The 23238-nt window shown below is 53.1% G+C and overlaps 6 protein-coding genes across 6 annotated transcripts; 2 read left to right on the top strand and 4 right to left on the bottom strand.

Annotated features, from left to right (window-relative positions):
* Window positions 1–5674: 5674 nt before the first annotated feature.
* Window positions 5675–6816, bottom strand: J4E87_001492 (uncharacterized protein; the record flags this gene model as incomplete). The annotated part of the gene is made up of 2 exons (XM_049373135.1): window positions 5675–6755; window positions 6809–6816. The coding sequence occupies 2 exons, from the start codon at window positions 6814–6816 to the stop codon at window positions 5675–5677; spliced, it is 1089 nt and encodes a 362-aa protein (XP_049237793.1).
* A 1906-nt stretch (window positions 6817–8722) lies between these two features.
* On the top strand, window positions 8723–11623 carry J4E87_001491 (uncharacterized protein; the record flags this gene model as incomplete). The annotated part of the gene is made up of 2 exons (XM_049373134.1): window positions 8723–9087; window positions 9199–11623. The coding sequence occupies 2 exons, from the start codon at window positions 8723–8725 to the stop codon at window positions 11621–11623; spliced, it is 2790 nt and encodes a 929-aa protein (XP_049237792.1).
* Window positions 11624–12023: 400 nt separating this feature from the next.
* Window positions 12024–14216, bottom strand: J4E87_001490 (uncharacterized protein; the record flags this gene model as incomplete). Its single annotated transcript, XM_049373133.1, has 5 exons — window positions 12024–12809; window positions 12869–13100; window positions 13157–13454; window positions 13509–13713; window positions 13770–14216. The coding sequence occupies 5 exons, from the start codon at window positions 14214–14216 to the stop codon at window positions 12024–12026; spliced, it is 1968 nt and encodes a 655-aa protein (XP_049237791.1).
* Window positions 14217–15133: 917 nt separating this feature from the next.
* On the bottom strand, window positions 15134–16211 carry J4E87_001489 (uncharacterized protein; the record flags this gene model as incomplete). Its single annotated transcript, XM_049373132.1, has 2 exons — window positions 15134–16034; window positions 16087–16211. The coding sequence occupies 2 exons, from the start codon at window positions 16209–16211 to the stop codon at window positions 15134–15136; spliced, it is 1026 nt and encodes a 341-aa protein (XP_049237790.1).
* Window positions 16212–18932: 2721 nt separating this feature from the next.
* J4E87_001488 (uncharacterized protein) lies at window positions 18933–20869 on the top strand (the record flags this gene model as incomplete). Its single annotated transcript, XM_049373131.1, has 2 exons — window positions 18933–20540; window positions 20636–20869. The coding sequence occupies 2 exons, from the start codon at window positions 18933–18935 to the stop codon at window positions 20867–20869; spliced, it is 1842 nt and encodes a 613-aa protein (XP_049237789.1).
* A 511-nt stretch (window positions 20870–21380) lies between these two features.
* Window positions 21381–23105, bottom strand: J4E87_001487 (uncharacterized protein; the record flags this gene model as incomplete). Its single annotated transcript, XM_049373130.1, has 4 exons — window positions 21381–22725; window positions 22774–22848; window positions 22900–22929; window positions 22975–23105. The coding sequence occupies 4 exons, from the start codon at window positions 23103–23105 to the stop codon at window positions 21381–21383; spliced, it is 1581 nt and encodes a 526-aa protein (XP_049237788.1).
* Window positions 23106–23238: the final 133 nt, after the last annotated feature.

Below are 23238 nucleotides of genomic sequence, written 5' to 3'. Positions count from 1 at the left end.
ATGAGCTACACGACCAGTCGACATTCACACTTCCTCAGCGGTCACGTCCACATGAGCACCCGTGTAGGCATCTCTGCAATCGTATCGCAGCACATTTCCACCATCGTATACCCAGCGCATCTACGGACAAGCTCGTGAGAACCGCTCGACCGCGCGTCACAATCCCGTCTATCGCCATGGGACTGCCTGGATCACAACTAGGGGCGGAGACACATTATATTGGTACTTGGTCGACATGATCAAGTCCACCGGATAAGTTTCTGCGAGAGCGACGCTCCAGAGCCGACACCACAACTTGCTTTGAGGTGCGCTCAGTACCCTGCGCCTTGGGATGAGGCTGGAAGCGAAGCTGGTCGCGGCGAGGCGCGCATACAGCACATGCACGAGCGCCTATGGCATCAGCTCATCGCAGCGGTACGCAATCGTAGGCATGAAGCTCGGTTATGTCAAGGTTGCGAGTTCCCTGGATATACATAGTTCTGGTGGCTGGCCGCACGCATACATCGACACGAGCACTGCGCTTCTGTCACAGAGACTGAAAGTACAAGGTTTCGAGACTCATTCGACGTCGATGCGTTGCCTGAAATGGCACTCGGAAGCATTGCTCATGTCATGACTTCCAAGGCTATTGACAGCTCTAGGACTTTGAGCGAAAATACTCTGCTCCACTTTTCGCCGACCTTCCCAGTCATCGAATGTGTCGCCATATACCCTCGTGTTGGCTTTCGGCATGGGCTCTCAAGACCATACTTAATGATTGATATATACTACGCCTTGTTGAGCTACCTAGAAGAGTCCTCCTTCATGATCCACTCCTCACTAGTCGCATCATTGGTGACAACACCCGGCGAATCATAACCATCGCGCAATTTCTCATCTCTGTTCACTGAGATACCAGAACCAGACACGGTGCCGATGCTAGCTTGTGGCACCTCTTTTCCGCCTGCAGCCCAAGCGCGGGCGCCTCCCGCATGTTCCGCATCCGTGAACTCGTAATCTTCACCACGATCCGACGGCTTGCCCGCGCCTAGCTTGAATAGTTTGGAGTTTCCAAACCGAAAGGGAGACTTGCGCCAGGATGCTCCGCCAGAACTCGCTGCGTTGCCGCTGTGTGCCGCCGATGGTCCAGCGAAGATTCCAGGAGCCATCATTGCTAGGAATGGACGGAGACAAGGTAAACAGCCGCTCATGATACCAACGTTGAATTCGATGCACAATGCCATGGTGACGCGAGACGCAACCCCTGCGAGAAGGCTATGTTAGCACGATGACAGTCTATTGTGGAACATTACTGCTCACATGTGGTATCCCATGTCTTGAAGTAATCCTGCGACCAAACAACCTTCAAGATGCCACCGACGCATGTCAGGACGCCGAAAGAGAAAACCGCGACTAGATGCACGCGTTGAGACAGCGGTAACTTGACCTGCCAAAGTGGCGCGACTGGCCAAAGGAACACCACGAAGTCCGACACTACATTGCAGATGCCGCTCGCGGTGAGTAATTGATGCGAGTCCAAACATACTTTGTCGATAATCGTGAAATCCCAGAGTGACTGGATCGGACTGGAACAGGAAAGTCAGTCAAGATCAAACATCAGCCCTGGGGTTATGGCCTACACGCATTGCAGAATGTAGAGTGCCGACGAAATGACACCCCACAGAAGCTGGTACCCGATCATCGTCCAACAGAACAATTTGTTCGTGCGCGAGGGGAAAAGCTTCAGGTACGTCATACAGACGGAAAGCTTTGTGAGTGTCATAGAAGCATTGTACATTGTGACACTCGCAACGTTGTACTAGAAGCCATCAGTATGAATATTGAAACCACTGGTAACTGCCTACTTTTGCAGAGCTCACAAAAGTCATCGGATTCACATCATAGAGATGACGCCCAAGAGAGTTGGTGGTTGTAACTAATAAGCACACAGAAATCGCCAAGGCGAAGACCTACACATGTTAGATATGTAGCATAAGAGCATAGGGCGAACATACCGCTGCGCCAACCATGATCCAGTCATCTGCTCCTACACCTGACTTCTGATTCGCCCGAACGTAAATTCTGCCACCGACAAAAAGCACCATTGGGATGGTTGTCGCGTATATTGCAGCATCGACACTGCCCCTTTGCGAGACTGGGTCGACATAGTTGGGTATTGGCCATGTTGCGATGATGGCTGGCGTGAGCGCGGTTCCAGAGGCCATAATTATGCTGGGATCAAGGTTCGTGATATGGGTATGTTTGGACTTGTAGTGCCAGAATGTTTGGTTTGTATCACAAACTCAGAGTCCACGCGCACGGCATGTACACAGGAGTGTCGAGGTTCCAAGACAAACCCCGGACTGAAGAGACAGTGAAGACTAAGTATCTCGGTGCAAGGTGGTGCTGACCTTGTTTTCAGAACGCTTGCGGGTTCTGGTGTGTAGCTCAACCTTGCTCGACGCGTCGTGACTGACACCGGATCTGACTCCGCCGTTAGACAGCGTGCTACCAACGCCATTTCATTAGTGCACGCCATCGTGCCCAGTACGCGAAAGTAACCGTCGAATCGCCAATCAGTTTTCCGTGATAGACGATCAGGCCTCCTCTTTGCAACAATTTCAAGTTTACGGGCTTTTGCATGATTGCCATCTAACCACGTTGCTAGTAGATCAGTGCGTCAGCGATCGGCTTGTGGGTAGTTTGTATACTTGCAGCAACTAAATCTAGCGTCCCCTTTTCGAGAACCATCCGGAGCATTTCGTCTCTCGGGTGATGTACCTGGCAATACATGATACATTTCCATTTGTGAGAGTCGAGTCGTCGTCATATCATACGTATGCAGCAGTACGAACAACGAAGAATAGAGCGCACTAATTTCTATAATGTGACAGGTCTCCTCAACAATCACAAAACAGTATAGTCAAAACATGTGCATCTACCTAGGCATGCTTGCAGCCGGTTGCCCTCATCTCTCGCGCCATCTCGTACAGATATCATCGAGATGCGGCCTCGCCAATCGGACTCGGGACCGTGAGCGTGTGGATATGCGTGAAATCTCCGTTCCACGGTCCGGTGCACCTTAAAAGCCCGCTGTCTAGACTGGTACCTGACGCTAACTCACCTGAAACACATGCGGGTCATCTAAGCCGCCACAAGTCGAAGCACGCAAACGAGCTGTATGACATGTTCGTGGGACTGTCCACCACGTTTGTCGCGTGCGAAGGAGCTCCCCGTAGTCGCATGGTCCCCAGCGTCATGCCATTGATGGAGGACCGCGATAGAAACCTAGATGTCATTGGCCTCTGAAGATGGATTCAACTGCTCGCGTTCCCTGCCCAGGTAATCAAGCCTAGCAACTTACAACCCGCTTGCAACATCTGTTTACGAGTCAAGAAGCGCGCCATTTCGGTATGAAAACCTGGTAACGCGCAAAATGCTTATTGCGCATGATGGCTACCTGGTGGCTGGGTGCAATGCCCCCGCTCCCGTAATTCCCGCGGCGTTCTTTCCGATTGGGTCGCATACAAGTTTGCGTTTTCCACGATCTGTACTATTACATAGTCGCCGACATGCTGGTTGATAATATCCTTTTGCGACCCCCGCAGTCACGATGGTAGGTAACGAGGCGTTGGTATGGGGGGCCTTGGGCCGTCAACCCTGTGCAGGCTATGCGTGGCTGCCACTCGAAGTTGGACCCCCGAACTGTCATTGAACACTGAGATGGGTTACTGGTCTTCTCTGACAGATACCTCACATCCACCTGTTCAGACCGTGTAGGTCTTCGGGGATGTTCTCATACCGAGTGGCACAGCTGAAAACACCAAGATGATGAAAGAATACGATGCGTTCAAGGCCGTTGAACAGCAGACCACCGCTAGCATGACTCAACATTGGGATAGGCCGATTGCGATCTACATTCACCTTAGGTATCACCGCATGAGCAGCCAAACTTAGGTACCTGCTGAGCACTTTCGCCAAAAGATGCTCATCCAAAGCTACAGTAGTCTCATGCAATCTCGTCCGCACCTGATATGCACCGAGCGCAGTATAACACTTCACCAGCTGAACTGACCATTTACCGCCGCGGTTCACTGGTACCGATCCTTGATCCATAGTGTGTAGCAAAGCTGACCTCCAACGTACGATCAATGGTCTCGAAGCTGTCGTCACAAGTTTGAGCAACGTCAACCATGCTGCGCAGTCGAAGCTACCTGCTTGTACTTCTTCCAAGCGACTCTTTTTGATACCATCCAGGGAACCCCTACATGCCATAAACCCACCGACCACCGTTCAACGCGTACCGTCATGCCCGCTTGAAGCGTTCACCTTCCGTCCAAAAGCGCCCCCATTGCTGATATCTTGGCCCTTCTGCTGCGTCTCTTCTGCATCCTCCAGTTCCACACCCTTGAAGACATAAGACCCCATACAAACAACAAAGCCTGCCAATTCAAGACACACTCCCTGCACCGTGCGAAAGTGAATGTGTAACATCGTATCCCAATCCGCAGGACCAAAATGCGCCCAATGCAGGCGCAGTGAATGCGTAAGAACGTGGATGCCTAGAACGACGAGAGACAGACCAGGTATATAAGTGTAGCGCCACGGAATGAGCTTAGCGATGCTTCGGAGGACCTTGTTTGTGCGCTGTTCAGAATCGGTCATGACTCTCATATCCGGCAACTGTAGGTCCCTGAAAACGAGCCAGATCACACAGAGATGGGCGCCGGCATGAGATACGAAGTACCCAAATACGAGGACGAGCCAGATTAGGAATTTGTAGTATCCGCCTGGGTCCTGGTGTGTGCAAACTGTGTCAAACGCGTGGCCGAAAGTGAAGAAACCGAGCAGCAGGATGTACAGGCCGGGTATGTAGAGGTAGCGGAAGGGAATGCGATAGAGGACTTGGAACGTTACACTGTTTGTTGTTGAGGTGTCGTCCATTTTCAAACGTGTGTAGATGTGTTGTAGATGCGTGGGAGATGTGTCGTGTATTCTGGTAGATAGTCGCCCCTCCGGATGAGACGGCACAGTGGTCCGAGGAAGGCATGCGAGCTGTGCCGCATAGCCTCGTCGAAGACGATAATTAGTATGGCAAACGGCGGCCGAAGGCACGTCTTGCAAGCTAACCGGTAAGACGCTATCAATTGGTTTATTCCGCACCCGATTGTAACTGCCACCTGACAGAGTCAGTGCGACTCAGCTCATTGAACGTCTGGCGACCAGTCTCACGAATGCAAGATTGTCGGTCAGCGTGAGGTCTCTGTAGTCATCAGCAAGCAGTCTATATGAGGATTCAGAACCCGACTCATGCGATCTTATCACCACTGCTATGCGTTGATCAACACCGGTACAAAGTTTGCTGGAGTCGGGATGATCTAGCGGCACAGCGCACTTGCTCTTCCCATTCAGCACAACATCTTTGGAGGTTGGAAGCAGGGGTACAATCACGCAGCCTTGCTTCTCGAACTGGTCAGCGAAAGTTCGAATTAGGAATGGATAATGGAAAGTCCAAGTTTGGTAGCGATGAAGTGCAAGATGCTCAACTAGGATGGAAATTCGATTGTTTAGAGGCCGAGCTCATTTCTGACGACACTCTCATAATCGTAGTATGTTGAGCCCAATGAATGGTAATAGGACACCAAACGAGTTGCCCGTAATGATCTGCACTCATGTGTAGTACAGTGACTCGCTTCTAGATGAAAGCCTTCTGAAGCTCCTCGTTCCGTCGATCACGGTGTTTGTAGCGGTCTCCCTCGCGTTCCCTACTCTTACTATGAGCTCGTCGCTTGTCGCTGCGATGCGAAGACCTATGCTCGTGCCTGTCACGGCTACGACTCGGGCTCCTATGGCGATGCTTCTGGCGCGAGGATGAGCAGGCCTCCTTCTTGGGTGTCTGATGCTCGTCGTCGTCCGCCTCCCGCCTCTTCCTTTTGAGATGTCGACTCCTCCTCTCCTCCCGCTCTTGGGCTGACCGTAGCTCCATTAGCTCACGGTCGCGTTCTGCAGCCCATTGCTTCCTATCCTGCTTCGACTTCTTCAGCTGTGTCTGTGCTTTCTGCATGGATGCGAAAGGGTCGTTCGTCGATATGCGCGCCTGCTCCCGTTCTTTGCGACGCGGATCTTCGTTGCCCCAGACGTCTTTATTCGCGAAACCTTCATAGAGTGCCAAGTCCTGTTTGTCTCCAGTGGCGAGTGCAGGCTTTTGTACAGCAGCGTACCAGGGTCGGTCGATGCCACCCCTTCCTGCGGCATTGGAGAAGCGCATCGTGAATTGGTCTTCGATGGCCTTTTCTTTCTTGCGTTTCTCCTTCTCTGCGTCCGCATGCCTCGCACGTTTGATGGCCTCTTTCATGTCCACCGGAAACAAGTCAATGTGGCCGGCGTGGTCCTCCAACGGGGCATCGGACGCAGTGCTCCGTAGCTTCAGCACTTTCGCGTCTGTTGCCTCATCTCCAGGTCGAGCCGTGATGGACTTGGCCATGCGTATGTCGGCGTCGGTATCATCCTCACCCACAAGCCTCCTCCTCTTTCTGTCATGACCGCGTTCATCCGTGTTGCCTGAGCGTCGTGATACTGGCGGCTTGGTTGGCTCTTCTTCCGGCAGTGGTGGGGGCGTCCGGCCTCGAAGGATGGCGGCACGTCGCTCGGCGTCGAGCTCTTGCTTGCGCTGGTCATCAGCGGCTTCGCGGGCAGCAGCGGCAGCCTCGTCGGCCTTGACACGCGCGATGTTGTCGGAGTTGTAGACGTTCCATGACTTCTTGCCTAGCAGATGCCTGTGAGATTGTAAGCGATTGTGGTGCAGAAAGGGTGGCGATGGGATACTTACAGAGGCATGGCGACGAATCTCAAGGATACGAAATCAGGGAGTCAAGTGTGCCGCACATGGTCGGACTCGCAGGCTTCTTAACTGTGGGCAGCGAGGTCGGGCGCGGAAACATCGCGGTACCCGTCGACGCGAACGGGAGCTGCCTTGCATTAGCGTCAAGCGGGGGGGCAAGCGCAAACCATGGTGCCTGCCTTCATCCCAGCTCCCCCACACTGCTATTGGCATAGACCAAAAAGGCGACTGGGGCTTTTTCCCAGGTCTATCGCGTTCACCGTGTCGATCTGGTCTCGTTCTCCTAAGCCAACGCTTGCAGCAATTGTGTCGTTACTTCTTCCTAGCGTGCGCCCATTCGCGGAAGGTTCTCCCAACCTCTCTGGGCGCGTCGTCTAGACCTCTGCATGAGCTCCCAAGACGCGATCCCTGCCTACATAACAGGACGTGTAAGACCATGTACTACTTGCAACTAAAAGTTTGCTGAAGACGCCATCATCCACACCAATGCTTGCATCCTCGTTCGGTACATCCTAACTGATCGTTGATTGTTGCTTTTTGGCTCGACTTCATCCTACGGCACTCCTCTTCCGAAACGGAGACTTTACACCAAAAGCACTTCACCTTCACCATGCCAACCTGGCTCGTTCACGGCTTTCGGTGGCCTCGCGCCCAGATTCGCATTCATGTTATTCTGCAAAATCTCGACGATGCTGCACCGGAGTGGCTAATGGCTCCTGCCACTACAGCTTGTCTGATACAGAACTTCAAGAGCCAATGGCCCCAAGAGATGGCTGCGCTACCCGATTTACGCTTCATCGAACAGTACGATCCCGATGATCTCACCTTCAAGGATCAACCATACGCATATGTATGCGATGTTGTGCATGAGATCAAGCTCGGGGTAGATGTGGAGGAGATGAGGGGAGCGGGGCTGGGAGATGACCAGTGGGCGGCCATTGCAGACCTACGGGACAAGGTGGCGCCAGGAGAGAAGTTGGGCTGGTTCGTAGTTGTCAATGGCGATGTCGAGAGATGGGCTCCACCGTTGGAAGAGGAGGACGACGACATAACCCCAGAGGCCAGCCATGTATCAAGTCACAGGAGCAGCATGGCACAGTCGGATTCAACCCGCAACAAGGAACAAGAACGCCCTTCTTCCAGCCGGAGTTTCAAGAAGTGGTTCGGAGGAAAACTGAGGAAAACGAAGAGGCAAGCTGAATCATAATCACATTGGTGTAGACGTATGCTAACCTGCTGTAGTGGAAGGAACCTGAGAGGCGATACGCCAGAGGAGCCGGTTCCACCATTACCGCCAATCTCACCCCGTTATGCCCTTCAAGCTTCAAATGGAAAGGCGCCCGCACAGCAGAAGACGGCATCGTGATTCCTGGTGATAGACAAGTTGATGAGCATGGTGTATCACGTGGTAACAAATAGACACGCGTGTGGTTGCTGGAATACCTAGATACTATTTCGCGCAGCAGTTTGTAATTAGAATACAGATAGTTCTTTAATTCTGTCTCCAACCGATGGCCTGGGCACACAGCTAGCTGTAGCAAGGCCTACTCACAGCCACTGTGCATGTCTCTTACTGTGTGTGCCCGTCGCAAACTCACCTTTTGGGTTAGCGTTGGCTGTGCTTCCGCGCACGTGACACGCGATTGCCTAGCTCAAATTATTATCCAAGTCGCGACCAACGCTTCAAACACGCCGCCTCGGCACCACTGCCACACACTTTACTGCTGATTTCACCAGGGAATTCCTCACTCGCGACCACCGAGTCTCTCCCTGTAATATCGTCATAGTTTCCGTTCGACCGCTGCTCCGTCCGACGTCGTAAACCTTGCGCAACTTGCGCCGCGCTCCAGCCAGAGCCTGCAACTACCATTCCTGGTCAACACCCCCAGAACCACCGCTAAGATGAGTCGACGCGACTTTCTGTCGATGCCCGCGCCCGAGAACTATGTGGCTGGTCTCGGAAGAGGAGCCACTGGCTTCACAACGCGAAGCGATCTCGGTCCCGCACGGGAGGGTCCCTCGGAGGAGCAGATGAAGGAGATGCTAGCAAAGCGTGCAGCATCGCTAGGCCAGGCCGCTCCCTCGGCGTATGGTGTCACGGAAAAGAAGGAGGAAGAGAGGGATGAAGAGGAGGATCGATTTCAAGATCCCGACAATGAAGTCGGTCTCTTCTCGAGCGGCATGAACTACGACAAGGACGATGACGAGGCAGACCGCATATATCAGGAGGTTGACGAGAAGATGGACAAGCGACGCAGAGCCAGAAGGTTAGTACCCCCACTTTCATTTACCCTATGCCCCTTCCCCTCCCCTCTATCGTTATTATCGAAGTATTCATCGTGTGTTTTTCCACGAACAGATACCGATGTCCGCCCTAGGGAAGCTCGCGAGCAACAAGAACGAGACGAATACGAACGAAACAACCCCAAGATCCAGCTCCAGTTTGCCGATCTAAAACGAGCCCTCGGTGGCGTCTCAGAAGAAGAATGGGCAGCCCTGCCCGAGGTCGGAGATATGACGGGTAAAGCGAAGCGCGCACGCGAAGCTCGACTGGCAAATTCGAGGTCCTACGCCGTACCGGACAGTGTTTTGGCCGCGGCATCCAAGAGCGGCGAGCTTGATACCACGATATCGTCGGACGCTGACGGCATGACGACGAATCTCGCAAGTATCGGAGCTGCCCAACTGTCTGCCTTGACTGTACGGCTCGACACAGCAGCAAGCGCCCCTGGCACACAAACCACAACGACCTCTGGAACCTCGACGTCTGTAGACCCCAAGGGATACATGACGGCGCTCAACAAAAAGGAAGCCATGGGCGAGGAAGTTCCAGTCGAGGACATCAACCGCGCGCGCGTACTGCTAGAATCGGCTGTCAAGACCAACGTACACAATGGTCCGGGATACGTTGCGTTAGCGCGACTTGAAGAAGTGGCCGGGAAAGTTCACACAGCCAAAAAGGTCATTGCTCGCGGGTGCGAACTTTGTCCCAAATCGATAGTCGTTTGGGAGGAAGCGATCAGGCTGAACAAGGACAATCTCCACAACGCCAAGATCATTGCTGCCAATGGCATCAAACAGAATCCCAAGGCCGTGAAGTTGTGGCAAGCCGCAATCGATCTAGAACAAACTCCGGCGTCTAGGAAAAAGGTCACTCGTCAAGCTCTCGACCACAACCCCCAGAGTGTCGAGCTATGGAAGACCCTCATCAACGACACGGAAGAGCTTGATGCAGTCCGCTTACTTTTCGCCAAAGCTACTGATACCGTGCCTCTTTCCGAAGAATTGTGGATTTCATACGCCAGGGTTTCTGAACCGGAAGACGCGCAGCAGATTCTTAACAAGGCTCGCAAAGCCATCCCTACCAGTTGGGCAATCTGGATTCATGCTTGTAGGTTACAAGAAGAGCTAGGCAAAGTGGACATGCTGGACATGATCATGACCCGAGCTGTGAAGTCTCTGATCAAGGAGAACGCTATGATCAAGCGTGAAGAGTGGCTCTCTCAAGCTGAGATATGCGAGGAACAAGGCAACACTGGCACAGCTGCTGCAATCATCAAAGCGACTGTGGGCTGGGGTCTTGACGAAGACGACGAGCGTCGAGACGTCTGGCTCGAAGACGCCAGGAGCGTCCTGAATAGGAATAAGCCGGAAACAGCCAGAGCCATTCTCGGTTTTGCTGTCGCTATCTTCCCATACAGTACGACGGTTTGGCACGCGTCCACCGATCTCGAAAAGCATCATGGTACAACAGATACCCTCCTCAGTGTCCTAGAGCGTGCAGTTAATGCCTGTCCCAACTCGGAGTCACTCTGGCTGCAATATGCTCGAGAGATGTGGCAGTCAGGGAACCCTGAAGGTGCCCGCCAAGTTTTGGGCAGAAGTTTCGAAGCTCTACCAGGCAACGAAATGCTGTATACTCGCGCTGTTGACTTTGAAGTTGACGCTGGTAACTATGAGCAGGCACGCAGCTTCCTCCAGATCGCTCGTGAATCAGCTGCTACCGACCGCATCTATATGAAGTCTGCTGTCCTTGAACGACAGTTGGAGAACTACGAGACGGCGATCGACATCTGCAACCAAGGCCTGCAGAACTGGCCGGGCAGCTGGAAGTTACATGCCATCAAGGGTCAAGTTTATGAGCAGCTATCGAAGTTACCGGAAGCTCACGAGGCATTCAACATTGGTACACGTGCGGCACCAAAAGCTCCAGTACTGTACATCCTCCTTTCCCGGTTACAAGTAAAGCAAGGTGCAGTCGTCAAAGCCAGATCAACACTAGACCGTGGCCGACAACAAAACCCAAAGAGCGCCGAGATCCTTCTAGAGCAAGTCCGTCTCGAGCGTCGCGCGAACAACACAAACGCCGCCCAACAGCTAATGGCCGGCGCCCTCCAACAATGCCCCAACTCAGGCCTCTTATGGGCCGAAAAGATCATGCACCTCGAAGGCCGCACCCAGCGTAAACCCCGCGCCCTCGAAGCCATCAAGAAGGTTGAAAAAGACCCCCTCCTCTTCGTAGTCGTCGCCCGCATCTTCTGGGGCGAGCGCCGTCTCGACAAGGCCGCAACGTGGTTCGTCAAAGCCGTCACTCTTGACAGCGACTACGGCGATGCTTGGGTCTGGTACTACAAGTTCCTGGAACAACACGGCACAGAGGAGAAGAAGGAGGAGGCGCTTTCGAAGGCTGCTATGGCGGAACCGAAGCATGGTGAGATTTGGCAGAGCGTGGCGAAGGATCCGAAGAATGCGAGGAAGAGTGTCGAGGAGATTTTGAAGATTGCGGCGGCGAAGGCGGAGTAGAATGTCGCGGTAGAGGGAATCTTGTATGAGTAGGTCTGTTTTTGGAGAGTTTTATAATCCCACAGCAGTTCCATAAGAATTCCCCGTTCTGTACGCTTTCAAATGCATTTGGCCCTAGTCAGGTGGTAAATCAACATGGGCAGACTCAATTGACGCATGTGTCCTAATGCATTCACGAATGCGAGCTCAGTCATTCCAATGAAAAGACGCTTACGTAGTCAAAGCAAACAAGGATATCTCATTCTTCTTGTTGACACTATCATCAACACGGGTATAACGAAGTCACAAATGAGCGCAAAAGCAAACCCATCAAAACTCAACTAGAAACTTTCCTTCACACGACAATAATGCGCAAAAGGGAAGATTGCAACAACTCGTCGTGCTCACATTAGGAAGACGCTCACGTCCTCACCACATGATCCTTCTCCACAATCTTCTTATCCTCTACACCAGCAGCACCACCCCCACCACCAAGCGGCTCATCAACATAATCCGCATGCCCACTCTGCTCGTGAAGTTCAAACAGCGGCTCCATGGGCGCGACATGCTGGCGCAAAACACGCTTCTTGAGGTACCACGGCAACTTCTTCGTGTAATAAGCCGCGAACTGGCGGTTACCAACATCAAAGACCGTATCCAATTCCTCCAGCGTGAGCGCCTTGGTCTCAGGCAAAAGGAAGTAAGCGTAGAAGAAGCCGAAGAAGTTCCAAGCCGCATACCAACAGAACGCACCGGTTGGTGTGAAAGCGGCCTCAAGAGCCGGCCACGTGAGGGAGAGGATGAAGTTGAAGCCCCAGCAGGTAGCCGTGGCGAAGGACATGCCGACGTCGCGGAGGTGGAGTGGAAATGCTTCTGCGGAGTATGTAAAGGGCACGGGGCCTTCACCGGGGGAGTAGACGGCCATGAAGACGTAGATTGCGGCGGCGATGGATCCAAGACGTTGCGGGGATGGCGTGCCATCGGGATTCTCGGGTAGGTAGAAGGATAATCCGCACCAGAGAAGACACAGACCCATTAGGGGGAAGGTTGTAAGCAAAAGGTTCCTGCGGCCGAATGTATCGATGGTGTAGATAGCTGGGATCGCGAAGAGAAAGTTCGTTACGCCGGTGCCCATGGATACGAGCAAGGCGTTCGTCTCGGAAAACCCGGCTGATTCGAAGATGGAGGTACTGTAGTATGCGATGACCTGAGATTACTGTTAGCGACTGAGGTAGCAAGTGAAACCGGGGGATTCCGAGTGCGTACGTTGACTCCACAGAATTGCTGCATGAACATGACGAAGAAGGCGCTCTGTGCAGCGCGACGGTTGCGGCGGACGATGAAGAATTCCTTGAACGGGTTTCGGCCCTCGCGTTCCGCGTTCTCAATCTCAAGGAGCTTATACGCGTAGTACATATCGCGTGCAGCTTGGATCTTGTGCGCGCGTAGTCGACAAAGTGAGTTGAACGCCTTGTCGTATTTGCCTTTCTCCATGTACCTTTGGTTCAGATCAGCTCAAGGCAAGGCCAATGAAGTTGCGAGTTGGAAACTTACCAGCGCGGCGATTCAGGGCAAAAGTATACTTGGACGCAGACAATCATCGGGGGGATACTGGTGGAGGCCAGCATCCACCTCCATGGCGAATTCGGGCCGCCAATGATTGTAACATCCTGAAATGCGACGGAGACGATGAAACCCAGCATAATCCCGAAAGCGGTCCACATTTGCCACATCATGGTGAGGGCTCCACGGATGGTCTTTGGCGCAGATTCGGCAGCGTAGACAGGCGTAGTCGAGGACTTTGCGCCGACAGCAAATCCGAGCATGAAGCGCGCGACAAGAAGGTTTGGCCCTATCGTAATCGTCAGCTCTCAGTTCATACGTCTATTGGCGAGTCTTTACTCACAGCTTTCAGCGGCCGCCATCCAAATACCAGTGATGAAAGAGATGATGCAAGAGATGAAGATGGTTCCACGGCGGCCAAAGAACTTGTTCAGGGGTGCGTTGGACCAGCATCCGATGAGACAAGAGCAAAGGTAAGGAGCCCCGTTAAGCAGACCGCGAAGCCACACCTGGTCTTCTGTGATTCCGAATTCTCTGAAGTAGAATCCCTGGACAAGATGTTAGTGGCGAAACGTGATGAGATGGGAACGGCATAGCAACTGACCTGAGCACCGTTGACAGCCGTCTGGTCCATTCCTTGCACAATGGCAGACCCAGCGCAGAGCACAACCAAGAAATACAACATTTTAGGTTGAGACCACCGATGGGTAACCTCGTGTCGTAGCCAGTCTTTCTCTTCGGTGGACAGTTGATTGACGTATTCAAAACCATCGTCTCGTTGGCCTACACGAGCAATGAGGGCGCCCTTGCGGAACTCGTCCTGGTACTCCTGTAGGCCCTTCTCAACACACCACGCGTCGACGTCAGCTAGGACATGTTCCTCGCTATAGCCGGCCAAGGGGTTCCTGAGCTTTGCGGCGACCGAAGCCTTTCGCTGCGGAGCAGCGCCGGCATGTTCATGATGCTGCCCGGCACCGAAGTCGGACTTGTCACTACCCGATGATGAGAAGTTGGGCTCGGTAGCCTCGATGTCTGGCTTTCGACGAGACATGGTGACGACTGATCTCAGGTATCGCGTCTAGATGGGATCTCCTGGGGGGAGTGGAGATGCTGATCGCAAAGTGGAGGAGTAAAAAGACACACGACCAGATGCCTGGGAACCATGACAGGTCGTGTTATATAGGGTATCCGGGGCACAGTTCACACCCACATTTTCTCCATCAAAGAGCGGGTCAAATCCTGCACCAGGGTGACAATCCCCATGTTTTCTCCACACCATCCTTCTCCGTTGCACTGGTTGGCGTATGTAACTATACATCGAGATCAGACACGGGGCGGCCGCGCCGAGACATGGAGTTGTATGTTTACCCAAGATTATCCAAGAAGACATGTCTGGGACGATGTCATTGTGGGCACACGCGCTTGTTGGTTTCTCGGCGGAAGCTAAATGTATACTTGGCAGTGGAGCGCGGCAGGGCGTTCTGGGTAGCCAAGAAAGCACGTGAAGTCTCGTCGTAACTCGCCTAAACATAGTTGAGCGTTCCGACCAATTGGGATTTTGTCGGTAAGGTTTAAGGGAACAACGTTGTGGTGAACGATTACGACGCCACATGACGAGCTTGGCGTCAAGCGGAATGCGCACTTGGCGCAGACCATCTTTACCAGAAATGGCATTCCGTCTTATCGACTATCGGCACCCAGTTCCGGCCTCGACTCAAGGCTGTCAGCGCTCTGCATGATCAAAAATAATGAGCCTGAGAAAGTAGCGTAGAGAAAGTTTCGGTGGGTGATGGCAAGGATACTATTCATTGCTGGCTCGTAGGAAAATACGGTTGTTACACTTGAAACCTGGAAGCCTGGAGAGTGAAGAAGAGGTGGTCTTGGATGGACATTGGCGAGCCGTGCAAACCGCTGAAAAGCCTGGTAAGCCTGAGCTTAGTAGACCACTTCTTTCGATAGTATGAGGCTTCAGTCCACCTGGGCGTGGGTCCACGCGCCACGCAGCAGCAGATTATCCATTTCCTTGGAAACCGTCTCGTTCGAGGCCTTGAGCTTCAAGTAGTGCTGGCTGGTCCTGCGTTCGTCCTCCACCCAGACGTTAGTGCCATTTGGGAACAGAAAGTTGTACCCATTTTCGTTTCCGTACTCGAACCAACTGCCCAGGCCCCTGCCCGCATAGACCATGGTTAAAAAGTCCCATGAGTATTCGGAGGTGTTGTAAGACCCCCAGTACTCCCAAGCCGATTTAACTGGGTCATTCGGGGGTCCACACACAGTAAACCGTGCGCCCGACAGGACCTCGACGCCCACCTCTGCGCCAAGGAAGGTCATCGGAACACAATCGGGCCATGTGTTGATGACGTGTGGAGCGTTCTGAATCGCGAAATTGTACTCCGCATCGATGGCTGGCTCTTGCGAGTAACCGCCGCCCATGACCACTAGTTCCTTCACCTTTGCCTTAACAAGCGCGTATCCATCCAACGCGGAGTATTTATCGCTGGTCGTATTGAGAAGGCCAGACAACGATCCCATGAAACCAATCGAGACAACAGTCACACTGTTGTTCTTCGCTTCCGCGAGCGTCTTCCGATAGAGCTCTACTGGATCCAAAGTCTTGTTAACCTGCCCATTAGGCACCGAGCCGCCGGACCATCCAGCAGCGACCTTGCTTGCATATTCTCCTCCGAATGGTTCAGGCGATGTGATGTTCGTGTAGGGTCTAGGCAACCCAATCGGGACGGAAGAATAGCCGTAGTGGTTCACGATGGCTGACGCTGCGTAGGCAGAGTATGTCGAATTGACGTTGATGTTCACAGCGAGGAGGTTTGTGTTCGGCAAAGTGCACGCGAGGAGCAGGGCTGCAGTATCGCTGTTGCACTGTCAGCTATGCGTTCAGGTTTTACGTGGTACAGGACACTTACTCAATAGCTTCAAAAAGATCAGCATCCACAAACAAATTCTTGGTCTCTGGTGTTACACTCGACGCGACTGAGGTCGCGAACGACAAGACTGCCAGCCAACAGGGCAGCGCGAAACGTGAAAACATGGCGTCGCAGACTCAAGGCGATAGAAAACAGGAAAAGAGAACGGAGAATATACGGAAACTAGCAAGAGGCGTAGTGTTACGAATGTGGCGGGATCCCACGGTGTACAAGGAGGAAATACTTAACCTTTCAGTCTACTTGACTACTGCAGTGCGACGCCCCGCCATCGGATCTCCACAGTGAAAGACTTCGGCGATAAACGGCAGATCCAAGTTCTTCATTGTACAGTAGTGCGCAGATCAGATCGAATGAGATGTCGCGATCCTGGTGTACAACATGCGGCGTGCGATAAGGGCGTGTGCAAGGGTTTTGTCGCGTTTAGGCATTTCGGTGTCATTGCGGACGCGCAATGGAGACGACCTGGGATGTATTTTCCTCGTTCTCTTCATTGCGCTCTTGCTGTGGTACTGTGATGCCGTGGAGCTAATGTGGTGGTCGAGTTCAGATGACGTGACGAGATCTGTGACGATCGTATCCGCCAGCTCGGAAGCTGCGAAGGCATCACTAATAAGCATCAGCATTCGCCGGTTTCTTCGACAAAAGATACTTTGCAGACCATCCCCCAATTCTGCGACTCAAGTGCCAGAAAGATACAGATATGCATAAACTCGCAATTTACTTGGCCGCATCGCTGCTAGGGTTGACTGCCGCTTATCGCGAATGTGCCGACGCGAAAGACGTCATCGCCAAGCTTCAACTCGAGCCGAACCTAGAGAAGGGCTACTTTCGACAAACCTTTCAAGATACCGGTACCATCGGCAATCGCTCATACTCAACCGCCATCTACTATCTACTCGAAGGCCAGTCCGGTCCATCTTACTGGCATCGCGTTACCGATGCTGTCGAGATATGGCACTTTTACGCTGGCGCCCCTCTCACGCTGGAGCTATCGTGGAACAACGGCACTGCGACTCAAGAGCAGATTCTAGGTAGCGACATCTTCAGGGACCAGGCTCCGCAAGTCATCATCGCAGAAGGCCAGTGGCAGCGGGCGACCAGTTTAGGCAACTGGACGCTGGTAGGCACGACGGTAGCACCTGGCTTCTCGTTCGATGGTTACGAGTTGCCGGGACCAGAGTTCACGCCAGACGACGGCCATGGATCCCACAGTTTGTAGCGAAGCAGGGACACAGATATGCCCTTGAATCTAAAGAGGCTCCATGACTCCTAAGCTTGCCACATTGTCGACGCAAGGCTACCGGTGATGCCGGAGTCCGCTAGGCTCACCGACTTATTCACCACGACTCAGTTCGACCACCGCTCGCAAGCCCAAACTCCGTAGAGATTCGCAAGAAAACATCAAAACCAGGGTGAAACCGTGCATGACTGCGCACGTGGCACCCAGCTTTGAAGCCCTATTTGGTTCGCTCCGTGTACAGACATTCCTAGCTGCAACATCCATAACGTCGACCTGAATTCCCCAGTACAGCTATATTCCGGCTAGTATGCTTTAAGAAAACAAGAGAAGGTCTAAATGTTTAGGTTCATTCCTCTTCAGGAGACAGCGGGCTGATCGAAGCGCACATAATGTCCGTTGAATTGCCCGCCGCCGGACTTCGCTTCATGGTGGCATCCAGACCTTGCATCACGCGAAAGATATCCGAGGACACCACTCCAGGCCTTTGCTATGTTCATGGAAGAGAAGGCTTATCCTCGGATCTTCAGAGGCATCAGCTGTGGCGCGCCTACTCATGGTCTATCTCCGATTAAGCGATGCGAACGAGGAAGATGTCGGAGATACGCAAGCTTACACACCAAAACCTACCTCAATAGTATCAGATGATAGTATACAGACCACTGGTATCTCCTCGTGACGATGCAGTCTTCTCCTTACGTTCCGGTCGCACCCCCGAGGGTCGACCGCTTTACTTCGCTCGCGAACGCAGTCATTCCGATACCGATCAATCTACCATAGCACACAGACTTGATGATACGCGCTTTGAACTATTCGTGGCGTCAGAAGCTGCTACCTGCCTTAGCTACACTACCTTCTGGTATCTCTGGTCGTATATACGATTCAGACGACAGGCTTCCTAGCATGAGCGTTCACAAGTCGTAATTTTCGCGCCACTTCAGCTCTTTGCAAAGTTCCAACTACAATCCGATGGTGGCTCACGGCTGAGTAAGCTACAAAGTATAGACAGGGGAAGCGGATTGGCTGCGGACTTTGCGCAAGCCACGACGTGTGATCTAAGCGTAGCTCCTCGAAATCCTCTGCTGTCCGGCCGACACTTCGAGCACTGGGTTGCCGCATCCTTCCCGCCGCCTGATGCAGATACGGTGTGCCCTAGTCAGGAGTGAGCGATCAATACCCATGCTGACTGTGTTCGTGTATGACTACGAGGTCATCCATCTCCATCACCGTTTGCCCACATTCACATTCGAGCGAGGCGTTCCAAACAACACGACATCCGAACGTCAAATCTCCGTTCTTCGCAGCTCGAAATCATACTATCATTGTCTTCATTCGTGGACATGGCGAGAGGGTGGGCCCGTATCCCGCCATGGCGTTTGCTGGAGCAGTCGAGTGAGCAGAAGGGCTTTTGATCATCTGTGCTGAAGCATGAAGGCCGTCTATCATGGAATCAGATATAAGAGTTCAAACGATCTGCTCCATTGCTCCACAGCAGCATCTTCGCCAGCGTTCTCGCTTCGCATTGTTGTGTTCTTTTCTGTCAGTCTTTATAACTCAACACTCGTTACTACCATCGCATTGAGCCGAGATGAAGTCTTTTGCCATCCTTGGGACGGCTCTCTTGGGCCTTCTCGCTCCAGTAACAACCGCAATAGCAATTCCGTCTGAAATCGCTGAGCTTGCGCCTTTCACGCCAAAACGAGATGGCCTCGAGGAACGTCAGTCGTCAGCGGCATGTGTCAACGGCCCCACTACGAGGAATTGCTGGACCGCTGGATTCAACTCTTCCACAGACATGTACACCTCTTGGCCCAATACAGGTGTGGTTCGCTCCTACAATCTGCGCATTGAGAATACGACTTGCAACCCTGACGGTGCTGGCTCAAGGGTTTGCATGTTGATCAACGGAAGAACTCCAGGTCCCACCATCGTTGCCAACTGGGGCGATACCATCAGAATCACTGTTCGCAACATGCTTCAATCCAATGGCACTTCCATCCACTGGCACGGCTTCCGCATGCTCAATAAGAACATCCAGGATGGTGTCAACGGGGTCACCGAATGTGCGGTAGCACCCGGTGACCTCAAGACATACGAGTTCCAGGCCACCGAATACGGAACAACTTGGTATCATTCGCACTTCTCGCATCAGTACGGGGATGGAGTTGTCGGAACATTCATTGTCAACGGTCCTGCCACCGCAAACTATGACGAGGACCTTGGAGTTATGCCGATCACAGACTGGTTTTACAAGACTGCCTTTCAAGCAGCCTCCATAGCATTCCAGAATGGGCAAGCTGGATTGGGTCCCCCTGTACCCGACAACATCCTGATCAACGGTACTTCTAAGAACGCAGCCGGGGGTGGTGCTTACAATCGAGTGACGATGCAAGCGGGTAAGCGCTATCGTCTGCGACTTGTGAACACCGCAGTCGACACCAGCATGACTGTCAACCTCGACGGCCATCCTTTCCAAGTCATCGCAAACGACTTCGTCCCCGTCGTCCCATACAACACCACTCACCTTCAACTTGGTATCGGCCAACGCTACGACGTCATCATCACTGCGAATCAGACAGCTGGAAACTACTGGTTCCGTGCCGACGCTAACGGCCTTTGCCAGTCGCGGGCCGCTCTCCAAGGACGCGCCATCTTCACGTACCAAGGCCAGACAGTGGCCGATCCCACCTCAACTGCTCCAGCCAACCCCTTCACAATCTGTGCCGATCCAATCACCACCCCGAAAGTCGCAAAGAACGTGCCCAGCACCACATTCGCCGCGCAAGCCAAGAACCTCCCCGTCGCTTTCGGTCCAGTAGCAGCAAACGGCAACACAGTCCTCTGGACCATCAACGGCACGTCCATCATCATCGACCCCGGAAAGCCGACCGTCCAATATGTCGCAGAGAACAACAACAGTATCCCGCAATCTTACAACGTTGTGCAGGTACCATCAACATCGGCATCCACTTGGACCTACTGGGTCATACAGCAAGCTGTAGGCGCACCGCCCATCGCCCACCCTATCCATCTTCACGGCCATGACAGCTATGTCCTCGGCGGCGGTGACGGTCAATTCAGCATGGCGACGCACTTCAGCTCGCTGCGCTTCACCAACCCACCCCGTCGCGATGTTGTTCAGCTCAGAGGAAGCGGGTGGCTCGTTCTCGCATATCCGACTGATAACCCTGGTGCTGTAAGTACACACTCCTTATCCCAACCATCCCAACCATCCCAACCATCCCCCAATATCGCTACTGCAATAACAAATACTAACATCCTTCTCCCCAGTGGCTAATGCACTGCCACATCGCCTTCCACGTCGGCATGGGCCTCGGCATCCAGTTCCTGGAGCGCAAATCCGAAATCAATCTTCCGGCTGCGGGCTCTGAGTGGAAGCAGAATTGCGCTAATTGGGCTGCTTACAAGGCTGGGACGACGGATGTTTGGCCTCAGGATGATTCTGGGCTTAAGAAGCGATGGCCTCCGATTGTTGAGGGGACTTCGTCGTTTAGGCTGGACTAGGCTGGACGTTTGATCGGATTCTACGAGTGACGTTTTGCTGGTAGTGGCTCAGCTCTGTCTGCTTTTCGCGTTCGATTCTTACACTCCTTTGACAATACTTTGGGTTTATGGCTTCTTTCGATTACATATCTTGCTGTCGCTGCTTCCCAGCTTTTTGGAGGAGATAGCATGTAAATATTTGGTGCGCTACTTCTTATTTCGTTGTATATATTGCAATAACATACATTTCGCGAACATGCTCCAACTTGATGCGCTGATTACACAGGCCAGCAGAAACGACGCTTTGACCGGGTTCTTTCATGATACGTTCTTCGGGATCAGAGCGACGGAACCAAGTATGATGCGAAGCTCAAGACAGGCGGATGTCTCACTTGCTCGATAACTGCCCAATATGCGTTCATATTATCCAGACATTCTGTAGTCTCATAACTCGTGGTATCTTGCAAATTACAAACTCCACCTCGAACCGACTACCCGTAACACACCGCCACTCATTCCATTCATCGCCATCTCACCCACTCCCCGCAGAAGAAGCAACAGGCGTATTAAGCATCCCCGCACTAGCCTCATTCTCCAAACTAATCTTCATCTCCAACCAAGTATAAAAACTCGCGCTCTTGCAAAAACTCTCATACAACCCATCCCGCGCCCTATGTCTCTGCAGCGGGTTCGACCCGCGAAACTTGACACTCGTCCCATACTTACTCACACTGCTCATAAGGTCCGGGACGTGGAAACTGGCGTACCGGTTTGCGCCGCCGGGCGTAACGACGTTGGAGGTAGCGAGGTAGCGGTTGATGGGCGCGATGAACTGTGCGGTGAGCTCCGCAAAGTGACGCCGGATGATGGGGCCTAGCTCGCGGGTTTGGTCGCCGAGTTTGAGGAGGGATTCGATTTGCGATACGACTGCAGGATCAGATTTTAGGAAGCGTTTCGAGGGCGTGTGAACTTCGATGCCGCCGCCGGGGAGGTCGAGGAGGGCGTTACGGCTGGATTTGTGGTGGAGAGAGTGGTGGCGGCGTGTTGGGACGGGGCCATCGAAGTTCTGTAGATACAAGATGTGTGGCCGCGCTTTGTGGCTGGCTTCTGCGGCTGCGACGATGCGTTTGAGTAAGAAGGGGTTTGTGACGCCGATGATGAAGGAGGTTGGGGTGCCGCCGTCGATGCCGATGCTTTTGAAGTTGGCTTGCATGGTCATGTAGGGTTTCACTACGCCGGCATAGGGTACGGGGCAGATGAGGTCGACGAGGGAGGAGACGGCTTCGCTGGCTAGTTGGGGGGACTTTGCGATGACGATGACGCTTTCACAGAGGATGAGTTTCTCGTAGAGCACGTAGAGGTCCGTGATGCAGGGCATGTAGTGCATGATGTTGTCCCAGGAGCCGACGGGTTCGTAGGCGTAGATGGAGAGGGGTATGTCGGAGATTAGTGGCGTGGGTCCTGGGAGTCCTTGGAGAGGGAAGGCGCGATGTGGTGCGATGTCCAAGGTTAACATGCTGCCCATGAAGGGGAGATCGTGACGTCCGAGTGCTGGGGGCGCCCATGTGTTCATCTGTGAGAATGCAGCTTCTAAAGTCGTTGGGTCGCTGAGGGGTCCGGACTCTGTCATCTTCTGTAAGATGCGATGATGGAAGGAAGTGAAGTTGTGGTGGGAAATCATGACCAGTGTTCTTTGATTGAAACTCCTCTTCATCGTATCGTCAAACTCTTGGCGGAAGATACACGAGCCGTAGAGGGTGTCTGGGCTACCATGAGGGGCATTTGGCGAAGTCAGTTTGATGTCGGGCGAGTTGTTGGTGATGGCGAAGTCGTAACAGAGGTCTTCGGCGGTCTCTGTGTTCTGTTGCTCAGGAAAACTAGATGCGACTTAGATTGTACCACTCGGAACTGGCGGACGAATGTACCTGTTGAAGCATATAGCACTCAGGTCGGCCGTCGAAAAGGGCACATCTGGAGGGTATAGAATCTCGATTTCTGGGCTACAAACTCAATACATTACTCTCCGAAGACATGGCATTCGGATAACCTACCCGATATCAACATTGAAGTTGCAGACTATGCTGCTGATGTAAGTACTCGTCACTCGGGAGACGAACAAGACTTACAAAGCCACGGCCCAGTGCTTGAACCCGCCTGTCGCGATGGGCGAGACCTTGGGCTCCCTCAGTTTCTCCATGTCATCCTCTCGCCGCGAGCGACGGTGGGCGTTCAGGAATTTATTCTTGAACTTTTCCATGTCGACGCTGGTCGCACCTGACAGGGGCAGGTGAACCCTTGGGTGATGTGAGGCGGCGACGACGGCGAAGGGTGTTGGTCAGAGCGAGCGAGTGACTTGGAAGACTAAGCGCCTAGCGGCAAGGGGAGCTGCC

Source organism: Alternaria ethzedia (assembly GCF_023757985.1).
Source record: "Alternaria ethzedia strain BMP 0044 chromosome Unknown scaffold_2, whole genome shotgun sequence".
In the NCBI taxonomy this organism is placed as follows: Eukaryota; Fungi; Ascomycota; class Dothideomycetes; order Pleosporales; family Pleosporaceae; genus Alternaria; species Alternaria ethzedia.
Note: the sequence above shows the minus strand (reverse complement) of the source record. Positions and strands in the feature narration are given on the sequence as shown.